Source organism: Phyllostomus discolor, chromosome 1 (genome assembly GCF_004126475.2).
Source record: "Phyllostomus discolor isolate MPI-MPIP mPhyDis1 chromosome 1, mPhyDis1.pri.v3, whole genome shotgun sequence".
Taxonomy (NCBI): domain Eukaryota; kingdom Metazoa; phylum Chordata; class Mammalia; order Chiroptera; family Phyllostomidae; genus Phyllostomus; species Phyllostomus discolor.
Genome location: NC_040903.2, coordinates 155,985,505 through 156,013,091, shown reverse-complemented (window position 1 = coordinate 156,013,091; position 27,587 = coordinate 155,985,505). Strand labels below are relative to the sequence as shown.

Sequence of the window (27,587 nt, the reverse complement as noted above, 5' to 3'; positions counted from 1 at the left end):
TTGCTGGATAGAGTAATCTTGGATGTAGATCCTTGCTTTTTATGACTTGGAATACTTCTTGCCAGTCCCTTCTTGCCTGTAAGGTTTGTTTTGAGAAATCAACTGATAGTCTTATGGGAACTCCTTTGTAGGTAACTGTCTCTTTTTCTCTTGCTGCTTTTAAGATTCTCTTTTATCTTTAATCTTGGGTAATTTAATTAAGATGTTTCTTGGTGTGTTCCTCCTTGGATCCAACTTCTTTGGGACTCTCTGAGCTTCCTGGATCCGCATGTCTACTTCCTTTGCCATATTGGGGAAGTTCTCCATTATTTTTTCAAATAAGCTTTCAATTTCTTGGTCTTCCTCTTCTCCTTCTAGCACCCCTGTGATTTGGATGTTGGAACATTTAAAGTTGTCCCAGAGGTTCCTAAGCCTCTCCTCATTTTTTTGAATTTTTCTTTCTTCATTCTGTTCTAGATGAAAATGTATCCCTTTTCTTCCAAATCTTTGATTTGAGCCCTAGTTTCCTTCCCTTCACTGTTGGTTGTCTGTATATTTTTCTTCATTTCACTTTGCATAGCCTTCAGTTTTTCCTCTGTTTTTCGACCATACTCAACCATTTCTGTGAGCATCCTGATTACCAGTGTTTTGAACTCTGCATCTGGTAAGTTGGCTATCTCCTCGTCACTTAGTTCTTTTTCTGGAGTTTTGATCTCTTATTTCATTTGAGCCATATTTGTTTGTCCTGGTGCACCTGTGACATTGTAAGGGGCAGAGCTTTAGGTATTGGCCAGGGCTGGGCAACCCACCTCTCTGCATTGTGGTGCTGTATGTGGGGGAGGGGTCAGAGAACAATGCTGCTTGCTCAGCTCTTGACCTATTTTTAGTCACTTCCCTCTATTTCCACAAGCAGATTGTGCCCTTTCAGGTGCTGAATCTTGGGTGGGTAGGCTGGTATATATTCTAGGACCCTGTGGCTCCTGCCAGTGGACTCTCCTGTGAGACTGGGAGTTTCTCTTGCTGCCACAACCCCCACAGGTTTTTACAGCCAGATGTATTGAGGCTTTAGTTTCCTGTGCTGGAACCCTGGATTGTGCAGTCACTCTTGCTCCCCAGTTGTTCATCCTGACCTTTGCACACTCAAATGTGGGTCCCTCCTGTCTGCCAGCCGCCGCCTCACCTGCTGGGTCAGTCCTCTCTGCTCCAGCTGCCTGTCCCGCCCCTCCTACTGCCCTGGATGAATGTTTCTTCTTTAACTCCTTGGTTGTTGGACTTCCATACAGTTCAATTTTCTGCCAGTTCTGGTTGGTTTTTGTTTTAAAATTAGTTGTTATCCTTTTTGGTTGAGCAAGGAAGCAAAGCATATCTGTCTATGCCTCCATCTTGGCCTGAAGCCCTAAATTTAAAAAATCTTAAAAAAAAAAAAAAGTTCAGCAGTAGAGTTGATGAAACAGAGTAGATGAAGTAAATCAGAGATTTGGAAGGTAAGGAAAAAGACAACACTCAATCAGAATAGCAACAAGAAAAAAGCATCCAAAAGTTTGAGGAGGAATAGTCATGGGGATGGAAAGTAGAGCTCAGAGAATATAGTTAATATACCATATGGTGTGAAGGGGTAGTAGATTTATTAGGGCGATCACTTAGTAAGTTATATGATGCATAATCATTGGGTTGTACACCTGAAACTAATATATTGTGTGCCAAATGTCATTGAAAAATAAAAATTATTTAAAGCCAATAAGATAAAATAAAAACAAACTAGAAGTAAAGAAAAAGTTATGACTCAAGCACCCTAAAATGATGTAGTTTGAGTGTGGGCTCTAAACCAGATTGCTGGATATAAATTCTGCTCTGCTGTTTACAAGGTCTGTGTTCTTGGGCACATCAGTCAACTATCCTGCACATTAGTTTCCTTATATATTAAATGAGCATAATAATAAGACTGGGTCTCCTAGGTTGAAAGAGTTGATTAAATGAGTTTATATACCTAAAGCTTTTAGAATAGTGTCTGATGAATGTGTTACCGAAGTATAGGCTATTATAATTTAAACCTTAAAAGAGCTTTTTCATTTAAAGTATCCATGGAAGTAACTGCAAAATAACTGTTATAACAATTCCTTTAAGAAATGTAGGGTGAGCCCTGGCTGGTGTAGCTCAGTGGATTGAGCGCAGGCTGTGAACCAAAGCATTGCAGGTTCGATTCCCAGTCAGGGCACATGCCTGGGTTGCAGGCCACGGCCCCCAGCAACCACACATTGTTGTTTCTCTCTCTACCTCTTTCTCCCTCCCTTCCCTCTCTAAAAATAAATAAATGAAATCTTAAAAAAAAAAAAGAAATGTAGGGTGATAAAACCAAACATTTTTTCTGGTTATTTGGCTCATAAAGGAACATGATTTAAAAAAAAAAGATGGGGCAGTTCTCTGTGTTTTAATAATGAGTGATCTCTAAGATATAGTAAGTGGGAAAATAAGTGCAAAAGAAGTTGTACAATTATTTGTGGTTCTGAAAAATAAATATGTATTTGCATGTATATGCATAGAATATTTCTGAAAGAATACATAAACTGTTAACAGTGGCTGGAGGTGGCTGGGAAACAGGAGTAGAAGGAGAATAATTTTTTTCTGTAAGCTTATGAAATTTTTTTTACTATGGAAACTAAACATTCAGTAAAGTGGAGGAAATACCATATTGAACCCCTGTAAATCGGTCACTCAGATTTTAAAATCTATTAATATTTTGTTTTCTTTGCCTTCATTGCTGACTGGGGTAAATGGAGTCAGTCAGGTTCCCTCACTGGGCCTGGTAAACAGCATTCCCATAACCATGGGAATGGGCCTGATAAGCAGTTTTGCCATAACCTTGGGAATGGGCCTGCATGCACAGAATCATGCTTTGTTGTATAATATCTTGGCACCTTGTGGGCTGTGTGCTTTCAGTGTATCAGGGAGTTGGGACTTCCCTTGGTGCAGCACTCGGATTACAGCACGAGTGGACCACCCCACCCCAGAATAAAGGCATGTCAGGCATTTCCACGGCTCCGTGTATGTTCTTCTGTCTGCCCAAATCCTGGGTGAACCTGTCTGGCCTTGAATGGTTGCAAGACACTGACATTTCACCTCAGATACTTTATATATGTATCTGATTAAAATAACATTTTCCTGCAAAACTCAATATCATAATCCCTGAATAATTCCTCTACATTACCTAATAGCCAACCCTTAAAATTTTTCAGTGTGTCCCTCTTTTTCAACCATTTTTTATTTGATTTCCAGTTAAATCTATGCATTGCACTTGGGTTGTCTCAAAGTCTTTTAAAGTCTAGAATAGTTACTTTTCTATCTCTTTTTCCCTTTCTCCTTTTTGCAACATGACTGGTTGAAGAGACCTGGTTAGTTATCTGTATTTATCTGATTGATTCCTAATTATATAATTTAATTTGTTAATATGAACTAGAATATAGAGCTAAATACTTAATTAGATTCAGGTCCAGCATTTTGGGGGCAATATCATAGGCCATGCTGCACACACTGGTTTTCCTCTAGTAGTGATGCTGCAATTGATTGTCGGGTTCAGGTGGGAAGTGAGTCCTCCATTAGAAAATTGCATTTCTCCCCTTGAAATCAGATGTAAACCATTTTGTACCTTCTAAATTTTGAAACAACTAGTATTACCAATCATACTAGTAAAAAGAGGTAACTGCAAGAAATTGCTACTGCTGCTTCTTTTTTTAAAAAACTTAAAGTGAATCCCTGAAAATGAGGTGGCAGTATTCTCATTTAACAATTTTTTTTTAGATTTTATTTATTTATTTTTAGAGAGAGGGCAAGGGAGGAAGAAAGAGAGGGAGAGAAACATTGATGTCCAAGGGAAACATCAATCGGTTGTGTCTGGTACACCCCCAACCGGGGACCTGGTCTGCATCCCGGGCATGTGCTCTGATTAGAATCGAACCAGTGACTTTTTGGTTTGCTGGGAGACACCCAGCCCACTGAGCCACACCAGCAGGACTATTTTCGTTTTACAGAAGAGGAGTTTGGTGTTTGGAGAGATTCAAATTAATTCAAGGTGGTAGACCTCTTAAATATTTTTGTTTAATTCCATTGTCATGCTTTTTTCCCACCATATTTATAAAATATACACTGGTATATAAATGTAAAATTGTTCTTTGTATCTTTTTTGACAGGTAATCAGTATCTAATGACGCCAGATTTTCTGGATTACCATTAAATCAGTGTAGATCTGTGTAGTGTGGTAGTCTGTAATAGGCCATTCTGAAAGTTGAGAATGAAAGCCAAACCTCTCGATGATTTCTGAAGCTCCAAAAAAGTTCCATACATGGAACCATATGTAGTCCTGGTTCTTGGGTGTAAAGCCTTCATTTAAAAAAAACATGATTAAAAAAATTAAAACATTAAAAAAAAGAATATATATGTATATAGCTTAAATTTTGGGAAGTACCGAAGGGTCTACAGTGAAAAGCAAATCCCTGAACGCCAGGCCCTCCGTTCCTTCCCCAGAGGCAGTGACTGTCAGCCTGGCTCTTGGGTGTGCTTCCACGCGCATGTGTGTCATAGGTGTAAATTCTGATGTTCCTGTATAGAAGTGTCTTAGTAGTATAACCTAACTGATGCCAATTGTGGTTACATTTTAGTTTTTATTGTTTACATTTCTGTTTCAAATGTCTTGCTAATTTGTATTTATTCATTCAACAAATATTGAATACCTCCTCTATACCAGAGGGTGTGCGGGTTGTAGGGATAAAATGACGAACAAGGCAGACGTTCCTGCTGGCTGTCTTGGAGCTTACACTCAATTGGGAGATGTAGTCATTAAGCAAATAATTATACTGATAACCAAACATAGCAAAGATTTAATACCTGCTCTGTGCAAAATACTTCATATGGATTTTCTAATTCCTCATTACAGCCCTATGACATTTATACTGGTATTATTTTTATTTTATAAATGTGGAAACTGAAGCACGGAAGATTAATTACTTGCTCAAGACACATAGCTAATGAATGGATAGAGCCAGGTTTTATACACAGGCTGTCTGGCTGCATGGATTTTGCTCTCTTCCTTTACTCTAATGCAGTAGTTTTCGATGAGTTTGGGATCATCCCCCAGGAAGGTTTGGGAATTTATGGGCATGTTTTTTGGTTTCAAGATAATTGGAAGGGTGACACAGACTTCAGTGGATGGAGATCAGGAATGTTAGACTTCCTGCAACGTAAGAACAGTCCTATATAGTAAAAAATTGTTCCACATCTTGCTCTACTTTCAAATGTCCTTGAGGACGTTCACATAGGTTAAAAAACAACAACAAAAATCCCTATTTATGATTATCTGAGCCTAGAACCAGATTCATTTTACATGTAAACACATGGTATTTTGGCAGAGAGCATAGTTATTGCATAAATCAAGAGACTACGCTTCCTTTATCTCAGAAAGTTTGTCAAGAGTTGGTCACTGTTTTGGAAAATCATATCATAGGAATGGTATTCATGGTATTTTTACCAACAGTGTGACACACTTGTATCAGCCTGTATTTGTAGTGGTCAGTCACGGTCATATCATCTAGTGGAGTCATACCCAAGCATTTATGTGGAGATACAGGTATTTTATGATAAATTGCTTTTCATTTTTGTTATAGTTAGCACATTATATTGACATTTAAAATTTTACATGTGGTTAGTTACAGTAGCCCTGAATTTCATTTCAGGAAGGTGAAGGAGTTATTACAAAATATTTATAATAAAAAGAAGGTACAAAAATATCTTTAAATAAAAAATTATGTGGTGACAGTTGGGGAAGCTGGCTGACGAGCACACTATGAATTGTTATAATAATCCCTCATTTATGTATAAATTCAGATTCCCATACTATTTTAAGAAAAGAGGGTATTAGGTTTGGTATGGTTAAGAACTGCTGCTCTACTGCCTACCTCAGAAATAGTCATCATTGTGGTAGGTGGTATAAAGAAGTTGCAAGATTTTAGGAGAGTAGTGTGCAGTGAGGGAATATGGTGTAGTCTGGTAGACCAGGGAGTCATTCCCTTGGCAACTGGCATTCGGATTGAGATCTTCGGGGTAAGCAATTATCTAGATGCAAAGGGGTAAGAGCATTCCAGGGGGAGGGGCAGTGTGTGAAAAGCCCTGTGAGGCTCACGGTTGGGGGGAAGAACTAAGAATGCCATTGTGTCTGGTGCACAGAGATGTGGGGGGACAGTAGCTCAACCCCATGCAGTGCACATTAGCAGGATGGTATCAACTAGGCCTTGTCGAATATTTTGGGTTTTATCTTAAATAATTGGATGTCATTGAAGGGCTTTAAAATTGAGGGACTGAGGTATAAAATGTAAAAATGTGTGGGAAATGTATGGGAAAAATGTGTTTTCAGTGTATAGTGTAGGGAATCATAAAAGCACACATTTCATTTTGTAGAAGGCTGAGCCATCTTGTTAAAGACAGCTGCCACTCAAGACTCACTCCAACCCCAGCAGACTTGTCACTCTACCTAGTCTTCCTTGAGCAGCCCACCTGCTTGAACATTACCTGGAGCTAGTCAGTCAGGCTGAAGACTCTCAGAAGTGTAAGCATGGAGTCCAGTTCTGGTCATGGCTGAGTAAGCTCCTACTGGCAGACCCTCCTGCAGAAAACAGCAATTAAATCTGGACAGGTGTACATAAAACGACTAAAGTCGCTTGAGAGTGACCAAAAGCAAGCAGATTCTGGAAAGGAATTGACACTTGAGGAATAGAACTACATGGGGTGACTTCTCATTTTCATAGCCTCAATCTGTGCCAGGTATAGAATAGTTAAAATCCCGTAGGAAACTTTCTGTGGCCTAAAGAACCAAAAGAAAAGCTCAAGGCAATCACAGCTGTTGGAAGGAAAGAGAAGATTCCTGGAAAATAGAGAAGCATCAAACTCTGTGAGTGAACTGTGCCCAGATCTTGGCAGACTGTTGAACTGTGCACATGTAGAGGAGACTTCAAGAAGCCCGGCTACAGATAAAAGAACTGGGTTGAGAGCTCATCTGCCTAAGAAAATGTTTGCAGTTTGAGCCAACCAATGTACATACCTAGTGAAATAAAAATCAGCCCTGGCTAGTGTGGCTCAGTGGATTGAGTGCCAGCTTGCAAACCAAAAGGTTGCAGGTTCGGTTCCCAGTTGGGGGCATGCAAGAAGCAATTGATTGATGTTTCTCCCTCTCTTCCCCTCTCTCTAAAAATTAAATAAAATCTTTTAAAAATAAAAATCAGCACATAAGAAGACTATAAAGGACCAGAGCCTCCACAATATAAAATTTACAATATCCAAAATTGCTCATATATAAAATATCAGGAAAATGTAACCTATTCTCAAGTTAAAAGAGATCTACAGAGCCCTGACTGGTGTGGCTCAGCGGGTTGGGCATCGTCCTCCCAAGTGAAAGGTCACCAGTTGTATTCCCAGTCAGGGCACTTGCCTGGGTTGTGGGCCAGGTCCCCTGCTGGGGGCTCACGAGAGGCAACCAATTGCTGTTTCTCTAGCACATCCATTTTTCTCTCTTTCTCCCTCCTGTTCCCTCTGTCTAAAAAACAATAAATGAAATCTTAAAAGGAGAGAGAATCTACAGAGACTGACCCTAAAATACTCAAATGGGATTAGCAGGAAAGGATTTTAAACTTTCATAACTATGTATTAGTAAAGGAAAAGGAAATGATGCAAAGGAAAATATTCTCATAAAGAATGAGTATGAAAGAATAACAAGGGAAAAAAAGAATGAGTATAAAATTAAGAAATTAGCAAATCAGTGTTTTAGGACTGAAAAATATGATATTGGAAATAAAATTAACTGGATGGGCTAAATAGCAGAATGTAGGTGACCAAGGAATGAATACATGAAATTAAATATAAGTAGAAACTATTCAATACGAGGAACAGGAAAAGGGTAGGAGGAAAAAAGGAGCAGATGTTCAAGGACCTGGATATAATATAAAAAAATCCAACACATGTAATTGGTGTCTCAGAAGGAGAGGAGAAAGAAGGGGGCAGGAAATATACTTGAAAGTGGTTGAAATTTCCCAGATTTCAAGAAAGGCATAAACTGACAGATTCAGTAGCTTGGCAAACCCCAAGAAAGATCAAGACAGGAAAACAATTCATACTTCAGATTTCCAAATGAAGAAAACCATAACCAGGTGGTTCGTGGTGAAACTGCTGAAAGCCAAAAATAAAAGGAAAATCTACAAAGTAGCCAAAGAAAACATGTTCTATATAGAAGAGTACTCATGGAGTCCAGAAAGCATAAAGAAAATCTTTAAAATGCTGAAAGAAAAAATGTGACAACCGTAACTCCAGATTTAGTAGAATAGCCTTCAAAAATGAAGGGAAATAAAATGTTGTCAGATACAAGAAAACCAAGAGAATTCATTGCCGGCAGATTTGGCGTATAAGAAATGCTGAAGGAAGTTCTTTACACTGAAGGGAAACAGCAACCAGATGAAAACTTAAATCTTCATAAATTAATGAAGAGCACCAGAAATGGTAAATATCTGGATAAATGTAAGTATTTTTTGTCATTTAATTTCTTGAAACTATATCTGACTGTTTAAAGACAAAAGAAGTATCTTGTGGAGTTCATCACATTTACATTTTAAAGAGGTTACGTATGCTGCAGTATAGAGAATTCTGAAAGCTCAGGATTACTGAATAGTTTGAGGGGGCAAACTATTAGCAGGCTAGTGTATAACTGTTTCCTATAGGTTGGTAATTTCAAGGTAAATTTGAGTCTGATATTTTTCAAGGTGTTGGAATGCTGAGCTTCTGAAGAGTAGCAGATTTTGTCTAAGCATGTTTTGTACTACATGTGTGCTGAGATGTTTGGATATGTCACTGCCACATATGTTATATGCATGTGGACTTTTAGTAAACATTAGACTTTTGACATTTACAAGATGTTAAGGATTCTTGCAAATCCCAAAATTTTGCAAACACCACTACTTTAGCAGCACATAAAATTTCCCCTAAAATCTAGTAAAATCTATGGTGACCTTTTCAGAAACAAGGTTTTTTAAAATATGGGCCAAAGGCATTTAGCAAACTGTTAACATCCATTAAACTGCTAAAATAAATGGTTTACTGTATCACACAATTACTGTGTTATAGTCAACCATGAACTTAAAAGATGAAGAAATAATGAAGATAATTGCTACTGTAGTCAGACTTGTATGAAGTAGATAAAGACTTGAACCTACCAGCAGGTTGCATGGAGAACGACAGAGGTGTTTGAGAAGAATATTGGGAGGTTAGGCTCACTCGTTAGCGTACAGTGATTAAAATTCATGTCATAGAATTTTTCATTGCTATGTGCCCTTTGGGGTTGCTTGGAAATATATGTAAATGATATGTTGAATACAGGAATGCAAACTTTTTAAATTGTTAAATAAATGCAGGGAGCTACCAGTAATACTTTTTTTGTTGTTTATTTTATTTTTAAAAATTATTTTATTGTTTTTCAATTATAGTTGTCTGCACTCACCCCCGACTCCTCCTACCCCAGCCAAACCCTTAAAAACATTGTTTGTACAAGCTATCTTTGGGCTTAGGACTTACTCTCTTATATTATGACAACTTTTGCTAATATATTTTTAAAGATTTTATTAATTTATTTTTAGAAAGAGGGAGAAAGAAAGTGAGAGAAACATCGATGTGAGAGAGAAACATCAGTTGATTGCCTCTTATGTGTCCCCTGACAGGGAACCTGAACTTGCAACCCAGTCACGGAATTGAACTGGTGACCCTTCACTTTGCAGGATGATGCCCAACCAACTGAGCCACACCAGTCAGGGCACTTTTGCTAATATTTTAATTATTTCATTAGGATTGGTGTTATCCCAGTGTTTTTTCTCATTTACTTTTTCCTCTAGGACATAATGCTTGCCCAACTTCACAGTTGAGTAGGGGATTGGAACCTGACAGTAGTTCTAATTCTGAGCTAAAATGTACTCTCTTCATTTCCTTGCTGATGATGAGCAATGTGGACAGCTTCATTTGCTTGAGGCTTTTTTATTAATTTCTTTTCCTGAGTTACAGTTTTAACTTCTATCTTTGTTTTAGCACTATGCTTAGTAATAAAGAGTGGTTGCTACATATACTTCTGCTAAATGTGGTGTTATGGCAGATAACATAAAAAGTAGGAATACAAGTGAGTAAAATGCTTATGAATGCAGGAAACCACCAATCACTTGCCTTGGGAAACAGAAGCCAGCCAGAACTTAGAACTAGCAAATAGGACAGTTACCCAGAATAAACCTTTGGAAGTTATGGTTATATGTCTTTGTGCCCCAAAACACTTCCTGACCTCTGTTGTCAACTTAGCTAGGAGCCTTGAAACTTTCTGGGAAGCCCACTCAGTAAATTGAGGGCCTCCCAGAAGTGCCAGTTATATCTTTGTTCCATACCTTTTGGGCAACCTGCAGTTAATGGCAAAGCTCGTTCTATCCCTGAATGCTGTCTTTCTGTTGCTCTGTCTTGCTCACTAGAAATCCATTAGTTTTCTGTCAGTGTGAAGGTGGAGGCGTGGAAAGTTATTTGTGAAATTCCAAAAAAAAAAGGGGGGTTCTAATCTGAGTACCCATGCATTGCCCCTGCCCCCAACAAATAAATGATTAAGCATTTTTTCTTCAGTGTTTTATCATGTATTACTGTTTTATAGTGTCTGAGCTGGCTTCATGTTAGAGTTTGAATATCTTAAGTACTGCTGGCTTTATTGTGATGAATGCTAGAATGCTAAGAGGTATGTGAAAAGACGGATCCCTTTCTCATGGGAAGGCTGGGGAGATCAGGTATACTTGCCTTCAAACAGTGGGTTCTTGCTTGTTTCTCTTGCTTGTTTCCAAGGTTGTTTAAGCAGTAAAATGGGAATGCAACAATGTTCCAAATAAAGTTCTTTGACACTAAAAGGTGATTTCCAGCGTTGAGTTACATAATAAACATTTGGAGAAATAGTCTGATGTTGACCTTTGAGGTGGGGCTACAGTGTTAATGAGACTGGTTATTTGGAAGGCGTTCTTGCTGACTAATTGAAGTCACGTTTGAGGAACTACTGTATGAGAATAGGGAGAGCATAAAGAAGTACAAAATGGAGTTTTTGGAGATTCTAATGCAATAGTTCTGCTCTGTCTGCACAACTGTATTTATTTATTAGTAAGTTAGGTGGGCAATTCTGATTCACTGCTGAGATTTAGAACTTGTTTAGATGTGGCAGCAGGAGTGAAGGTGGTGGGGTGAAGGGAGAGGAGCAGATCTGAGGCCGTGCAGGTTCCTCAGGCTGAGGAGCAGGTGGCAGTGAGAACCAGCAGCCCTTGGGACTTGGCGAGGAGATGTGGGAATCGGAAGGGAAGAAAAGCAGTGAGATGGGTTTGACTAAGGGAATGGTAGTTCTATTGAAAAAAATAGTGATTAGGATGTTAAGAAAAGGAACTTAATTATAAGATTTTTTGGCTGTTATGACTAAGGAATATCACAGATATTTCTCATAATTATTTGGAGAAAATTGGAAAGATTTCCCATCGGGTGTAGTTTAAAGGAGTGGGGAATGTAAGGTGGTTAAAGGAAGGACAGCAGGAGTCAAACTGTATGCACCAACTTGACATGTATGACGTAGCTTCTCAGGCACTTGGAGATCTCCAAGTTGGGAGGTTCCTGTGTGTGAGGCTGTGAGCTAATTTCCATAGTTCAGAAAGCTTAATGGAGGTCACATGTTTACCCATTTTTAAGGATGTACAAATGAAAGCTCCTTTGTTTTTGGCTGGAATCATATCAATTCAGAGTGTAAATACTACTTGATCTTCCTTATTAAATACTTTGCTATTATCCTTTTTTATTTATTCAACAGTGAAAATGAACTTATTTAATATATGCAGATTAGAAGCATGGAGCTTATGAAAGGAAAAAGTAAATAAAAGGAGGGAATATAGTTAAAAGGTTGATAGAGAATATTTTTACTGCATGATTTTATTTCTTTATCCATTTACTAGGAATTGATGTCTTCGGCTTTGTTACATAGAAATACGATTTATGTTTTAGTGCTTAGTTCTCAGTTGAATAAATAAATAAAAACTCCACAATGACTGCTACCGCCTGTGCCAAATAGTCTCATTTTCTTGTTGACTATTGCTTCTAAGTTTTTCGTTCCTGTTTTACTTTGATGGTTAAGAACTCGAAGTAGTATTAAAAGCATTTCTGGACATACTTTTTTTTACCACTATTTCCCCAACTTATTAAAAAAAATTTTAACCCCAGGTGGTGTGGCTCAGTGGATTGAATGCTGGCCTGCAAACCAGAGGGTCACTGGTTCGATTCCCACTCAAGGCACATGCCTGGGTTGCAGGCCAGGTCCGCAGTAGGGGGCGTGTGAGGGGCACCACACATTGATGTTTCCTTCTCTTTCTCCCTCCCTTCCCCCTCTCTAAAAATAAATACATAAAATCTTTAAAAAATTAAATATATATATAGATAGATAGATAGATTGATTTTAGAGAGAGAAGAAGGGAGGGAGGGAGACAGACAGACAGACATGGATTAGTTGCTTGCCACTTATGCCCTGACCAGGAATCAAACCCCCAACCTTTTGTTGTACGGGATGACACTCCAACAACTGAGCTACCTGGCCAGGGCTGTTTCCCCAACTTTTAGAACAGTGCTTGGTGTTGCATAAATGCTTGTTAAATGAAGTAAGAAAATACTGCATGTAAACAGTAAAGTTGAAGTAAATTTTAAGATAATAAGGGGGTTAAAAGAATAATTATGCTATGAGGCTTAGCCTCAGAGGAGATTATTAGCAATACCTGGAACATAGATAATACTTTACCTATCCATAAAGGTGTGTTGCTTTGTTTTAGTAGCTATTTTACATTCAGCTTTCCCAATTGTGCAAAATGTTACCCTATATTATCTTGGTGTTTTGTACTTTGTTGCTAAATAAAATTGTTTTGACCGTAAGTAGTGGTAGGAAGTGGGTTGCAGTGACAGTGAGATTGCTGAGATACCAGGGGAAGTAGAGAATCCTAGGACTCTTCTCACTGGTGCTTGTCCCATGTTGTCTAGGAGTTACCGATTAAATTAGGGTAGTTTATGACTTTGTTACCTGATGGTTTTAAGTCCCCTAAGGAATAAAGCCAGGCAAGGAAGCAGACATACGTGTGAGAGTCATGTGTGTGTGTTATTGGAAAACAGTGCTGCTTGAAGAGTGGCATTACATTCTCAGAGTATCTTTGCAGGCACTCAAGAGGAAAGTATGGGAGATTATAAAATAGAAAATCTCTGGTCTTAATCCAAACCCCAGTATTTACCCAGCTCTCTCTATCTCACATTTAGTAACCCGAGATAGTTTCAGATGGAACAATTTTACAGATATTTATGGAGTGCCTGCAACATGCCAGACTCTTCTAAGTGCTAGACCTGCACCAGTGAGCAAAATATACAAAGTCCCTGTTCTTGTGGCACTTTTTAAATGGGGTAAATAGAGAATAACAAATATATACTGTGTCAGGCAGTAGAAGATGCTTATTTCAGATATCTCTTGCTGTGTAACAAACTAGCCCAAAATTGCTGGTTTAAAACAGTGATTTTATTGTGTTTTACAATTCTGTGGGTTGAGGAGGGCTCATCTGCATGGTTCTTCAACTGGCCTCACCCGGGACCCCTCATTGGCAGATGGGTCTGGAACCCTTGACATGGCTTCACTCACCCCACGTTCTGGTTGGTGGTGGTTTTGGCGGCTCAGCTGAGGCGTTCACCTTTTTTCCTCTGGCCCCTCTGTATGGCTTGGGCTTCTCACAGTGTAGTGGCTGGTTCCAAGAGGGAGTGTTCAAGTGTGCAAAGGCAGAACCTGCAGCTTTTAAGGCACATCCTCAGAAATTGTCACTTTGACCACATTTTATTGGTCAAAACAGGTCACTGGGAGAAAAAATAGACTCACCTTTTGATGGATGGTGATGACAAGATCACACTGCAAAAGAGTACATGAAGTAGGAGATAATGTTGTGGCCACCTATGAAAAGAATCTACCACAGTGCTATTAAAAAATTAAAATTAAGTAGGTTAATGGGAATAGTGGAAATGGGGGTGAGAAAGTACAGTTTTTTTGTAGGAGGTCAAGGAAGACCTCTTGATAAGGCAGCATGAGGGAGAGAGCCATAGAACCATAAAGATGTTTTAGGGAATATTCCAGGCAGAGAGCACAGGAAATACAGAAGAAGCCCTGAGGTAGGAGAGTTCCTAGTGTGTGCGATCAAGGAACAGCAAGGAGGGCAGTGTGACTGGAGGAGGGGATGGGGTCAGAGGGAGTGTGTCAGGGCATGGAGTCCCAGGGTAGGTGAGAAACAGATTTTGTAGCTCATGACAAAGGACTGGATCTTCTGTGAGTGAGATGGGAGTCTACTGGGGGGATTTTGGTCAGAGGAGTTAAGTGATCTTACTTAAGTTTTAAAAGAATCTCATTCTGAGAATCTCTGGTTACTGTTTTGAGAATAGACTGTAGGAGGGTAAGAGTAGAACTAAGAAGTCAAGTCAGTAGGGTAGTGCCCTGTGGTGACATGCTCAGCAGTAAGGAATGGTCGGGGGCTGGATATGTATGTCAAGGTGGGACTGACAGGATGTGCCGATGACGGTGGATGTGGAGTGAGAAAGAAGGGACCAAGGATGATTCTTAAAGATTTTTCCCTGGAAAATTGGAATTTTCATTTATCAAGATGGGAAGACTGGGGGAGGAGCAGGGTGGAGGTGAGGGAGACGTAAGACTTGTATTTTTGGCCATGCTAAGAAGAATCTAAGAAGACATCTGGGGGGGAAAAGGTTACTAAATGTTACTTCCTCATTGCAGGTGTGACCGTTGAGTGCTTCAGATCTGGTCACTATGGTACGAGAACGAAAATGCATATTGTGCCACATTGTGTACAGCTCAAAAAAGGTAATAATAGAAGAGGGAGACCCTGAGGCTTTATGACTGGTCGTTTTTTTTAGAGACACCGTATGAAATTTGTAGATGGGTAAAAGCTTTCAGTGTTGTCTATTTTTGCTTCCTTCTTAAACCATAGTCTTATTCCACTGGTTTCTTTCTAAGTATGCCTCATAAACCCAGTAATTATATTATTAAACCTCTACCTGGAATTGAGGATACTCAGAAGTAGATAATAAAAAGAAATTTACTTAATGGCCAGTTATAGAGAAAATACCTTAAAGTGTAGGTAATTTGAGGTTATACTACTTTCTAATTAGCTAAGGATAGGTAAGGAGGTCCGGCATTATTTGCACGTGCGCTTTGTTTCTGCCTGTGTGCTCGAAGTGCCACACGAAGTGGTATTACCGCTTCTACCATAGATGCCCAACAAGGTGGGGATGTTGCAACACAAAAAACAGGCATTTTTTTGGTTTGTTTTTAATTCTTATTTATTTTTTCGAGAGAGGGGAAGGGAGGGAGAAAGAGAGGGGGAGAAGCATCAATATGTGGTTGCCTTTCATGTGGGCCCCCCACGGGGGACCGGGCCTGCAACTCAGGCATGTGCCTGACTGGGAATTGAATCCAGTGACCCTTTGGTTCTCAGTCTTTGCTCAATCCACTGAACTACATCAGCCAGGACGAAAACCGGCATTTTAAGACAAAAAGAAGTTACCAGTTGCCTTAGGGAAATTGGCTGCAAGTTGTCTACTTTTTTGCTTTTTTCTTGCCTTTATCCTTTGCTTTCAAAGTAGTGCTGATAGCTTAAATATTGAGGAATTTTTTTTCTTTATGCTTTTAAGGTGTTCTTTATTGTCATTGGAAATTCAGAGAACTGGGAGAGATTATTGTGGCTTTCATGAAAGATGTTTGGTAATTAGATGGTTTAAAAGAACTGGAGAAGAGATATTGTAGGTGGGAGAACATCATGTGCGAAGATACAAAGGTAGAAGAGTATGTAACAGTTTCTAGAGTCAGTATGAAGGCTCATCTGATTTAAAACATTTTCACCTGGGGAAGTAATAGTGAGACTGCAAATTTAATTTGTAATTTTTTTAAAGATTTTATTATATTAGTTTTAGAGAGGGGGGAAGGGGAGAGAGAAAGAGGGGAGAGAAACATCATTGTGTGGTTGCCCTTCATACGCTGCCCACCAGGGACCTGGCCTGCAACCCAGGCATGTGCCTGACTGGGAATCGAACCAGCAACCCTTTGCTTGACAATCTGGTGCTCAATCCATCTAGCCACACCAGTCACAGCTAATTTGTAACTTAAATGAAGACGGTTGATAAACAGCATTGAATGTAAGACTGAGGGGTTTGGAATATGATCCACCCAGTAGGCTGGGGTGAAGTTTTTTTTCCTGTATAGGATTTCGGTTAGTGATGGAAAAATTCGGTTAGATTTTAAAATGCTTAATAATATGCTTTCTGCTTTTACAAAAGAAAAAACAAACAAATAACTGCTCTTTTTAAAAATTTAGACTAGGTTTTATACAAGGTTGTTTTTTTTTAATGATCATTATGGCCTCAGTTTAGAGCAAGGCTCAGCAAACATTTTCTTTAAAGGGCCCAATGGGTTTTATTTTATTTTTTTACCCTCACCCAAGGACATGCTTATTAATTTTAGAGCAAGGAGAAGGGAGGGAGAGAAACATTGATATGCGAGAGTAACATTGATTGATTGCCTTTTGAACACACCCTGACTGAGGACCAGAACTGCAGCCCAGGCTTGTGCCCTGATCAAGAATCAAACCTGCAACCTTTAGGATTACGGGATGATGCTTTAACCAACTGAGCCCACACTGGCCAGGGCTATGCAAATTTTGAACAAATGAAAATTCCTTATAGCTACTGGCATATTGGAGGTATGGGCAATTGAGAAGGTATGAAAATGGACAGACAGACACTCCGTGGTATGGACTCAGACTTTGATGGCATAGTAGCCCTATCTTGTGATATTAATTTTGCCATTTTAAGTCCTTTTGACATTTCTTCTACTCTGATTTGAAACATGTTTTCATTTCTTCAACTTTTCCACTCCTACCTTTGGGAAAGCCAACTATTGTCTTTAAGCAAGGGAATGCATAATTTAAGTGTTAAGATTAATGTGGTCTGAGAAACTGGCAGATTGGGTTAATTGAAAGAGGTAATGCTGATACGTATTTTTAGAGAGAACAGGAACAACATGTGTTGAAGCAGTGTTCTCTCCTCTAGTTTCCCAAACTAGCATAACCTTGGTTCTTCCACATGCACTTTGGAGGAGAAAAGGATCTTAGGGTGACTTAAGTATGGGCTGTCTACTACATCCCTGAGTATCCTGATGGTTGTTAACTTACGAAAGACTGGGAGGCACTGGAGTTAAAATATTTTAATATTATTCCTTGTTTTCAGGTTTGTTCAACCATCAAGTTCTTTATTCCCCCTTCCTCCCCCCTTTTAAAAAAACAATACTGATTAACAGAAAAGGCACTAAGTAGAAGCTTGGTGACCGAGCAGGTTGTGCATCTGCTACTTTAGTCCTGTGCCTGCAGGTCTTCGCCAGGGACTGCGTGAGCTCAGTTGTGTGTCCATCTGCATTCATTCCTTGGAGCAAGATGGTAGAGAATTTCATCTGCAGATTTAGGGAAAGATTTGGGAAATGTTTTAGACAAACAGAAGTCACGTTAAAACTAGTTTTGAATGATAACATTTTTATAATCAAAATAGAATGTAGAATTGGTTTATATTCAGAGATAACTCATTTCGCTGAACACTGTTTGGGTCAGGAATGGTTTCATGGCAAGAAACAGACCCACTTAATTCCAGTTTAAGAAAAGGATTCGACATAAGCCAGTCTAATCCAAGGAAGAGTGGAACACTCGATAAGGATTTGGGCAGGTGTGCACTGCACTGTTCATGGATTTTTTTTTTTCATTTTATATTATGTCACTAACTTGACTCAGTGTTCCATTCCAACTGTTCATTCCAGTTAGTGGCTCATCAGTTGTGGTTAGAAGGGATCACATGGAAAGCTGTCCCCTCCAAATGTAGCATTTGTGGGGATAAGAAGGAAGTGATGGTCATTCTTCAGAAAATTGCCATTTTAGGGAGAGTTTTGAAAATCAGCCCCATTTGTCACATCATAGTAGATAATTGAATTAGGCTAGGCTGTTAGGTTGTATGCTTTTTATCAAACAAGCTATATATAGCAAAAATCTCAAGGCACAATGTAGCATGGTGTTTGAAACATTGGCTTTGGTATCAGACCTTCCAGGATGTGACCTAATTTGGCCACTTGATTACCTGTGACTCTGAGAGGGCAAAACTGGGATTTTCACACTGCTTCAATAATAATAATAAGCTCTGTACTTGATAATCAGCCCTTGGTAAATGTTTAGTGAACAATAAGTTAGTTTCTCAGCATGCTTGTATCCTTATGAAGTTAACGATCCTCCCGTCAGCAGTGTTTTGCAGTTCAAGTGAGAAAATGTTTGACGCACTCAAAGCATAGGACACAGTTAATAGTAATCTTACCAATTATAGAAGCCCTTTTATTATGTATGTTAGTAAGTGGAACCTAATCAACAAAACAAACAAGCAAAATATACAACCACAGACACTGAAATAAAGAACAAACGGGCAGTTACCAGACAGGACGGGGGAGGGGGTTAATAGAGGGGGGGCCAACAAGGAACATGTATGAAGGACCCATGGACAAAGCCAAAGCGGGTGGGGTTCGAGGGTGGGAAGCAGGCTGGGTGGGGCTGGGGGCGTGGTGGGGTGAAATGGAGACAATTGCACTTGAAACAACAATTTAAAAAGCCATTCTCTAATTGTGGCATGCTGGCTATATGTACTTGGGCATGACAAAGGGATGGACATTTACAGCTTTTTGAGTTTTTTGAGGTACATGCATATATGTGTGCATGTTTTAAAGTGGAAGTTCTCCCCAAAGATTTGATTTTCTTCCCATGAAGGGAGCAGGGAAAAAGGTAGGGGAGAAACCTAGCAAATTTTTAAACTTTTTTTAAAGATTTTATTTATTTATTTTTAGAGAGGGAAGGGAGGGAGGGGGGAGAGAGAGAAAGAAAGGGAGAGGGAGAGAAACAGAGAACATCAATGTGTGGTTGCTGGGGTTATGGCCTGCAATGCAGGAATGTACCCTGGCTGGGAATCAAACCTGGGACACTTTGGTTCCCAGCCCGCGCTCAATCCACTGAGCTACGCCAGCCAGGGAAATTTTTAAACTTTTCATCAGAACCAAATCAATTGGGGGCAGCAGGCAGTGAAGAGGAAGGCATGATTGAGCTGCTGTATTCAAAGTAGTTTTTAAAAACTTCATGACCAGCCATAGAGAAAAGTTCTGTTATATCCACAAGTTCAGTCTAGAATTGGTGTGTGTATCTGTTCATTCAGTGGGTATTAACACTATATGCCAGGCCCTGGCCAAGATATCAGTATGAATTGTACCTTACTTTTGAGAAACTCTCAGTTCAGTGGGAAAAGAGAGAGTATGTAGAAAAGCAGTTAAATAGTTGAGAAGTTAAGTGGTTTCAGAGATTTTTGTTTTTGTTTTTAAATAAATGAGTAAATTTCTTATATTGGACTTAAGTAGACTTTAGCCCACATAATTCATTCTTAAAGCTTTTGCCTTCTAAAAACAATATACCTTCTAACCTTTTAGAAAGCCACTTAAATAGGTCTTTCTTAAAAATTCCTTTATTTAAAAATGAAATATATCAGTAACATAGCTAAAGAGTTATTTACTACAGAACTGATTACAGTGTTGAATTGAGAAGAGAACCACAACAAACACCTTTGACACCGAAAGCTTGTGCCCCAGTTGTTGGTTGCACGGGAACAGAGGAGTGTTTTCCCCCAGAGCAATCCCCTTAGCTTAATCTGCTTTCTTTAATTTTGAAGGAGATGGACGAACACATGCGGAGCATGTTGCATCACAGGGAACTTGAGAACCTGAAGGGCAGGTATGGGAACTGCGTCTTCCGTGAACCTGTGTATGTGGGGGATCTGAGTGCTGATGAGACCTGTCGGCTCATTTTATAGTAACCTTTCACAAATGAATATTGTCTTGTGGCATAGAACTGTCTTTTACAATTAATAACAAATACAACAGATTCTTTTGTCATTCATAAAGAATAAATCCTTGTGAATCTCAAATGTGTAGAATTCACAAAGCCTCTAATCAGTAGATTACAACAAAGGTCTATTGGGGTGAGCTAGTTCTCTCATTAACAAGCTTTGTCATTCCTCCTACCAGCCCTGCAACTAAGACATTATATTATTGCCTCAGCTGTGTTACAAATTGTTGCATGCAATAAACCTTTAGTGTTGTTAGAGTAATCTGAGAAATCCTAAATCCACTAAATAGCACTGACTCTCCAGCGTAAATTTTAAAGTACAAACCATGAGTATTTAAGAATGCTGTTATGTAGTATAAGGCTTGAGATGTTTAAGGAAAGAAAATATAATAAGTAAGCACCTTTAAAAAACTGAATATAGCATATGTGTATATTCGGTGTCATTTTCTCCACGATTTATGGTTCCTTTTTTGATGTTTTGATTTCTATGAATTTGAAATTTGGAGACAACATGAAACAGAGAAACACTAGGAAACAGAGAAATACTAATTAATATCTTGTTCTATGCATAATAGTTACAAACTTTGATCAGGGTGTCAGCCTGCGTCATTTGGAGTTATATATTTTAAGTAATACAGTTTTGGATTGTGTGGGCTTATTACTGTTATTAAACTTTCAGCAAGTGTTAGCATATTAGTGGAATTTTCCCATGGTCTCAGTCCCTTACTGTGTGAACGTTAGGCCTTGGCAGCAACGTGAAAGAATCTTTCATTCACATTTAGAGTGAAGGGCCTTTGTAATACCTTCCATAACTCGTATATCACCTTTAACTCATTATCATTGGAAACCTGTGAAATACAGTCAGACTCTGACTATATGTGGAATATCTTAATTGCTTAATCCCATTTCCAACAAACTTCCTTCTGGAATCTTCTGGGCTGTTTGCCTGCTACCTGACTATATTGTAAAGTAAAACAAATGAGGTCAGTAAATCTAGTCATTAGGAGAGAAGCCTGTTTTATTTGAAGACTAAAGCCTATTGTATTCAAAGATCACTAATCAGCTATTTAAAACATTTAAAAAAACAAATTTTTTCACTTAGGATTTTTGTCAGAGTCAATACAGAATCATAAAAAGTAAAGAAAGTCACCCAACTGCTGCCCTCACAGACCCCACTCCCAACTCCTGCTCCCCTTTTGGAGGAAAGTCCACAGTTTGGTGTTTATTCCTATCTTAACCTCCTTCTCTGTGCTTGCATAGATTTATATTCAGCTGCACACACACACATTTTGTCTTTTTTAAGATTTTATTTATTTATTTTAGAGGGGGGAGGGAGAGGTAGAGAAACATCATTGTGTGGTTTCCTCTCATACACCTCCCACTGGGGACCTGGCCCATAACCCAGGCATATGTCCTGACTGGGAATCGAAACCAACAACCCTTTGGTTCTCAGGCCAGCACTCAATCCGCTGAGCCATACCAGCCAGAGCACATTTTGTCTTATTAACATAACTGAGTCACATGCTACGTGTGTATGACTCTGTGTAACTGTGTTTTCCCTCTCCTTCCACCCATCACCTTAATTGTGCCTGCAGATTTTCTACCATTTTCAATTATTTGGAGCATAGTCAAATAGTTAAAGAGAAGGCATTAGAAGCCTCTGGGCTGATAATATAAATGTCAGTGTTAACACCCAAATTCCTTTTATTTAAAGGAGAGCATTTAGTTCTTAGTTACTCATTTTTTAGATACAGTGCTAATAAGTTTTAATATGGTTTTGGCCTGTAACAAATTATAAGGGAGAAGGCAAGCAGTAGCAAGGAAAACAGCTGACAAAACTATAAAAAACAAACAAAATCTCAAATATTTACTCACATGGAGCATTTATTGTAGGGAAAACTCATTGTTAGTCTGAACCATAGGGACAAATAGTTATCAGTTATTATTTCTCCCCATCATTAATTTGTGATTTTTGTCCTCTGGATTTCATGTTTAAATATTGGCTTTCTGATGTTAAGGCTTTCTGTTTCTCTTATATTTGTAGCAGTATAATTTTTGTTGTGACCTGGTTAAAAATGTAAAGAGAATATTTTTTAGGTTTTGAATGCCAGCTTGTTTGAGAAGTAACTAACTTGTCTTATTTGGTTCACAATTATGGACATCTGGGGCATTTCCTTAATTTTTCCCTAATATACTTGTTCAGATGTGTGGCCTATAAGTAGTTTCTACAGATAGATGATGTTAAAAAAGGCACAAACCTTTATTTATCAGCCAGCTGTTGTTGTATAGTTAGAGCAAGCTTGACAGAGAAAAGCCTACGGGTAGAGTATCCGATGCCTCTGCCTGTCCTGCAGGAGAGGAAACTGCGTGGTGCCTGTGGAGCCAGTCTGGCCCCCCCCCCCCCCCCCCCCCCCCCCCCCCCCCCCCCCGCTGTCCCATGCCCTGAGGGGAGCGTTCGCCTTTGTTGGTCAGGAAGTAAAGCAGTACTTTTTTTCCCCACAATTACTTTACACATTTATACAAAATAGTGTTTTAATTGGTTATTGATAAAGAACTGAAAAGTATCATCATTGAGACATTATTTAATTTGCTGTTAACTTTTTAAGTATGTGCTTTCCCAAACACCGTCTGTGGAAGCATGAATGCATGTTGTGTGTAGAACATGCTTGTCTCCGGACAGAAATGTTTGAATTTGCAAGAGGTGCAGTTGACCTGGCTTGTTCTTTTCATAGATAAATACGGAGTCTCTGTTTCCCTGCAAAAGATTTTATTTATTTATTTATTTATCTGCTTATTTTTAGATAGAGGGGAAGGCAGGGAGAGAGGGAAAGAAGCACCAGTGTGTAACCACACATTGCCTTTTGCACGCCCCCAATTGGGCACCCAGCCTGCAAACCAGGCATGTGCTCTGACTGGGAATTGAACCAGCGACCCTTTGGTTTGCAGGCTGGTACTCAATCCACTGAGCCACATCAGCCAGGGTGGAGTCTCTTTTCTTTTATTGAAGTGCCTTATAAACTTTCTCTCTCTCTCTCTCTCTTTAAAACTAGGTTTCATTTATAAAAAAATGTTAGGGATTTATGTTCTTTGATAAATCTTTTTCAGTACTTTTATGTTGCCTGAACCCTTCTGGGCAGGATCTCTTGAGGTGTTTTTCTTTTTTTTTTTTTTTTTAATTATTATTATTTTTATTTGTTTGTTTGTTTGTTTATTTTTAGAGAGGGAAGGGAGGGAGAGAGAGAGAGAGAGAAACATCAATGTGCGGTTGCTGGGGGTCATGGCCTGCAACCCAGGCATGTGCCCTCACTGGGAATCGAACCTGCGACACTTTGGTTCGCAGCCCGAGCTCAATCCACTGAGCTACGCCAGCCAGGGCTCTTGAGGTGTTTTTCAATCCAATTCCTTTGGAACTACAAGGTCTGTCCAGAAAAACTCTAGCCATTGTTAACATAATGGAAACAGTTTGCACGACACCAGTGTAACATGGCAGCCAAGAGAGTGGACTGGAATGCATATGTGTGAACAATGACGACTTCACTGTACTAGTCAGTGGGGGAGGTAGATGTCCCTGAGTGAACATGTGTACTGTGTGGTCACATTATGACTGAGAGAGTAGAGCAGCGAATCTACATCAAATTTTGTATTAAGCTTGAACATACCTCCATGGAAACTATTTGGATGATTCAGAAGGCTGTAATTATGGGCAACTGGTGATTGGCAGCTTCATCATGACAAGGTACCCGCTCATGCATCACATCTCATGCAGAGTTTTTTGGTGAAACATCAAAGCACCCAGGTGACTGAGCCCCCTACAGCCCAGATTTCGTGCCCTGTGATTTCTGGCTTTTGCCAAAACTAAAACACCTTTGAAAGGGAAGAGATTTCAGACTGCCGATGAAATTCAGAAAAATATGATGGAGCAGCTGATGGCAATTGGGAGAACTGTGTGAGGTCCCAAGGTGCCTACTTTGAAGAGGGCTGAGACATCATTGTCCTATGTACACTGTTTCTCATACTTTATATCTTCAATAAATGTCTCTAATTTTATATTACATGGCTGGATACCTTCTGGACAGACCTCATATGGTTAATATTCATTTTTGCAAGAAAAGCTGATGTGTTTTAAAAATCTGCATTTAAGTGTTCGTTAAATATCCAGCATATGCTTGTGCTTTGGGGATTGCCAAGTATGTGGGTTTATGAATATGAATGTTTATTTTTAACAGTGTTTACACGGCATTCCTTAAAAGTCAGTGTGGCCTTCCAGTTATGTCTTTAAAGAGAGACCTTGATGATTTGAACATGGAAGAATTCGCTGCACTTTAGAAGTAGGGGTAAAATCAGGGATTTCACTGAAGAACACCTTGTAGAATGGTGTTCCTGGTACTGCCGTGTGCAAGTTGGCATTCTATAAGTTGTTAGGTAGAAAAGCAGACTAAAATATTTTCATAGTTTTAGAGAGTTTAAAGTCAAAAAGATTTTCTAACCAGAAAATTCAGCTGGTTAAAATTTTTATTATAGTATAAATTGTTTGTATTCTAGGTTAATTACAGTCCTTACAGTCTTCTGATGCTGCCCATTGGGGATAGATTTAGATTTATATATTTTAAACTTCCTTCAGTGTTAACTGAGAGAAAGGCTTGTTTTATGCTACAAGTTAACATTCACTTTGAATGAGCTACTGTAGTTTTAATTGCATGAGAGGAGAGTGAGTATGGCTATCCCTGATAAACTGGAGAAAGTTGAGGGTTATTATTTTTTTTAAAGATTTTATTTATTTTTAGAGAGGGAAGGGGGGGAGAGAGAGAGAGAGGCGAGAGAGAGAGAGGGAGAGGGGCAGGCATCAATGTGCGGTTGCTGGGGGTCATGGCCTGCAACCCAGGCATGTGCCCTGACTGGGAATTGAACCTGTGACATTTTGGTTCACAGCCCGTGCTCAATCCACTGAGCTATGCCAGCCAGGGCGAGGATTATTTTTTTAAGTACATAAATGTAGTAGAAAACTCTCAGTGAAAATAACGTATTAAAGTTCCTGGAGGATTAGAAAGAATTAGAATATTGGCATTCAGGGTAATCAAGTAATATTTCCAGGGAACCTGGTTAGAACTCATTAAATTGAATCTTAATGTTAAAGACTATATTGTATACAGAGTATTTAAGGTTACAAAGTCCAAAAACTTGATGAATTTTTTCCCATTTTTATGGGGTGTTTTTCATCATTCTTACAAAATGGAAAATAGTGTGTGTTTTTTTTTAATTTACTGGGCATACTGGGCATTTTTTGTTTATACTTTGTTACCCTAAACATCTGTAACCATCTACTTAGTACTGTGCCTGGAATTTAGTAGTTGCTCAGTAAGTTTATTTACTTATTTTTTAAACGACTGTTCAGGTGATCTGTAACTAGAAAATGAAGTACTCAGTTTTGAAGGTCTCTTCTGGTTAAATGATGTGGATTCTGCCATGTCTTGTAGATATACAGGGTCTGGCAGAAGTAAGGCCTGCTTGAGTGTGGTTGGTAGGGTCATAATAAGGGTGTAATAATTTATAGTTTTAATTTGAACATTTCACCTAAAATGTCATATGGTATGCTAGAGTGCGATAGTGTTATGTTACAGAATTGCATGCTTATGATTTTGTAATAAAAAGGGGGCATTGTTTGTGCTGGACCCCGTGTGTCCCGGGAAGGTGGGGTAGTGTTAAGTGTGTCTGTGTCTGTTTTGTCAAAGACAGCATGCCTTGTCTGTTGACTGTTTTTTTTAACAGATTGGCATAGGAAGTACAAAAGTATCACCAGTGTGACCACAAGGCAAACGATAAGAGTTAAACCAGTCTGGATCATGGAATGGATATTCCCGTCTGTTCATTTTGCCAGTGGTCATGGTGTTCAAATGTTTCTCATCAATGACACAGTCAGCTGAGCCAACCAAGGGATTTCAGGGCACTAAAAAAAGCAGTTAAATTACTCATCTACGGCAGCTTCCTAAACTGGCCAAGGGTGAGAGATTTACCATTAAGTGTGTCAAATAAAAGAAAGAAAGTCTGTTCAGTCATGTTCTTAACTAAGAACCTGATTTTGCTTCTCTCCAGACTGTAGCATTTTCTGAAACTTAAGAAAAACCACTTGCTTAGCACAGCTGTTGACTTCCTACAACTGAAATGCTTTCCATTCCCTTTAAAATAAGCCCTTCTGATACAGAATGTAGATCACATGTATCATTCAGACCAAAAAAGTTTGCTGAGACTACTCCGGTCACTTGCCCTGGGTCCAGAGTCTTCACATTCCAAGCAGAGCTCCAGCTGTTCGATTTAGTTACCGGGCTCGGATTGGCTGTGCTGCCCACTCTTTTCTCCGCCCCTTAATTTTCACTGGGAGAAAGTTCTTGAGCCAGAGATTAAATGTGAGCGCTGTCACCAGCCTTTCTGAGTGCAGTGGGCACCATGGGTGTGCTCCAGAGCAACCTGTGTCTGCTCTGAGCCCCCTCCCTGCCTCCCCTTTCACCATGTTTCCTCTGGCAAGATTTTAAGTACAGCAATTCAAGAAGATTTCTCCTCCCAAAAGTCATCATTCTGAAGTGTATTGCCTCTTGATTGCTGGAAAAGAATCTTAAATTCATTTCAAAAGTAACTTATGACAAAACTTATTACAAGGGGTGAAAGGACTGTTGGAATTGATTAGCACTAATTTTCCACTGTGCCAGAGTGTGCAGTGTCTTTCAGAGGAAACCATAGCAGATCTGGTGAGTGGGGCCATGCCGGTGGGGAGAATTGAATGTCCCTCATCTCCCTCTTTCCCTAGGGACAGTAGTCATGAGTGCCGGGTGTGCGGGGTCACAGAAGTGGGTCTTTCCGCATATGCAAAACACATTTCTGGCCAGTTGCACAAAGATAACGTTGATGCCCAAGAAAGAGAAGATGATGAAAAGGGAGAGGAAGAAGAAGAAGAGTATTTTGACAAGGAACTCGTTCAGTTAATAAAACAAAGGAAAGAACAAAGTCGGTGAGTAATGATTTTGATTTTTTAGAAAGCGTATCTGAAAAAATATAGTAGATAATACATTTTCCATTTCCATGCTTATCAGCCTGTAGAATTCAGCCTTATCTTAGTTATAAAGTGTAGCTTGAAGTTGCTGTCTTATGCATAAAAGAACAATGGAGTGCTTTCTTAAACTACCACACTATCTGCTTCAAAACTCACTCCGTGTTGCTCCTATGTAAAGGCTAGCTATCGCTGCCCCATACCTGACATTTTCACCATGTCAATAACTATGTTTAGAACTGTCTTTTTCAGTACCAAAGTTTTTGGATACCAGTGAATTATTTTTATAGGATATCCAAATTTTCTAGTGGAAAGCTATTAGTATATAAATTTTATATGAGTATTTTATATTCTTATTGCACCCCTAGGGAAAAATGTTTTGCCTAATGTGAATCAACATGGTGTGTCTACCAAATTTGATTTAGCCTTATATTAGCTGCTTTAGTAAGTATTTATTGAATAAAATTATATTTTAAATTTGACAATGTCAGGATCATTTCAGC

The 27,587-nt window shown here is 39.1% G+C and overlaps 1 protein-coding gene across 9 annotated transcripts in view; it reads left to right on the top strand.

Annotated features, from left to right (window-relative positions):
• The window catches only part of ZNF106 (zinc finger protein 106), a 59,126-nt gene that overhangs the window by 2,425 nt on the left and 29,114 nt on the right, over window positions 1-27,587 (top strand). For 3 of the 9 annotated variants that reach the window (XM_036032122.1, XM_028507361.2, XM_036032126.1), the window contains exons 2-4: window positions 14,852-14,938; window positions 19,870-19,931; window positions 26,845-27,045. In XM_036032122.1, the coding sequence (XP_035888015.1) occupies window positions 14,885-14,938; window positions 19,870-19,931; window positions 26,845-27,045 (317 nt within the window). In that variant the 5' untranslated portion in view covers window positions 14,852-14,884. Of the gene's footprint in view, window positions 1-14,851; window positions 14,939-19,869; window positions 19,932-26,844; window positions 27,046-27,587 lie in introns of those variants that run through there. The other 6 variants (XM_036032160.1, XM_036032145.1, XM_028507363.2 and 3 more) reach the window with 4 other exon arrangements.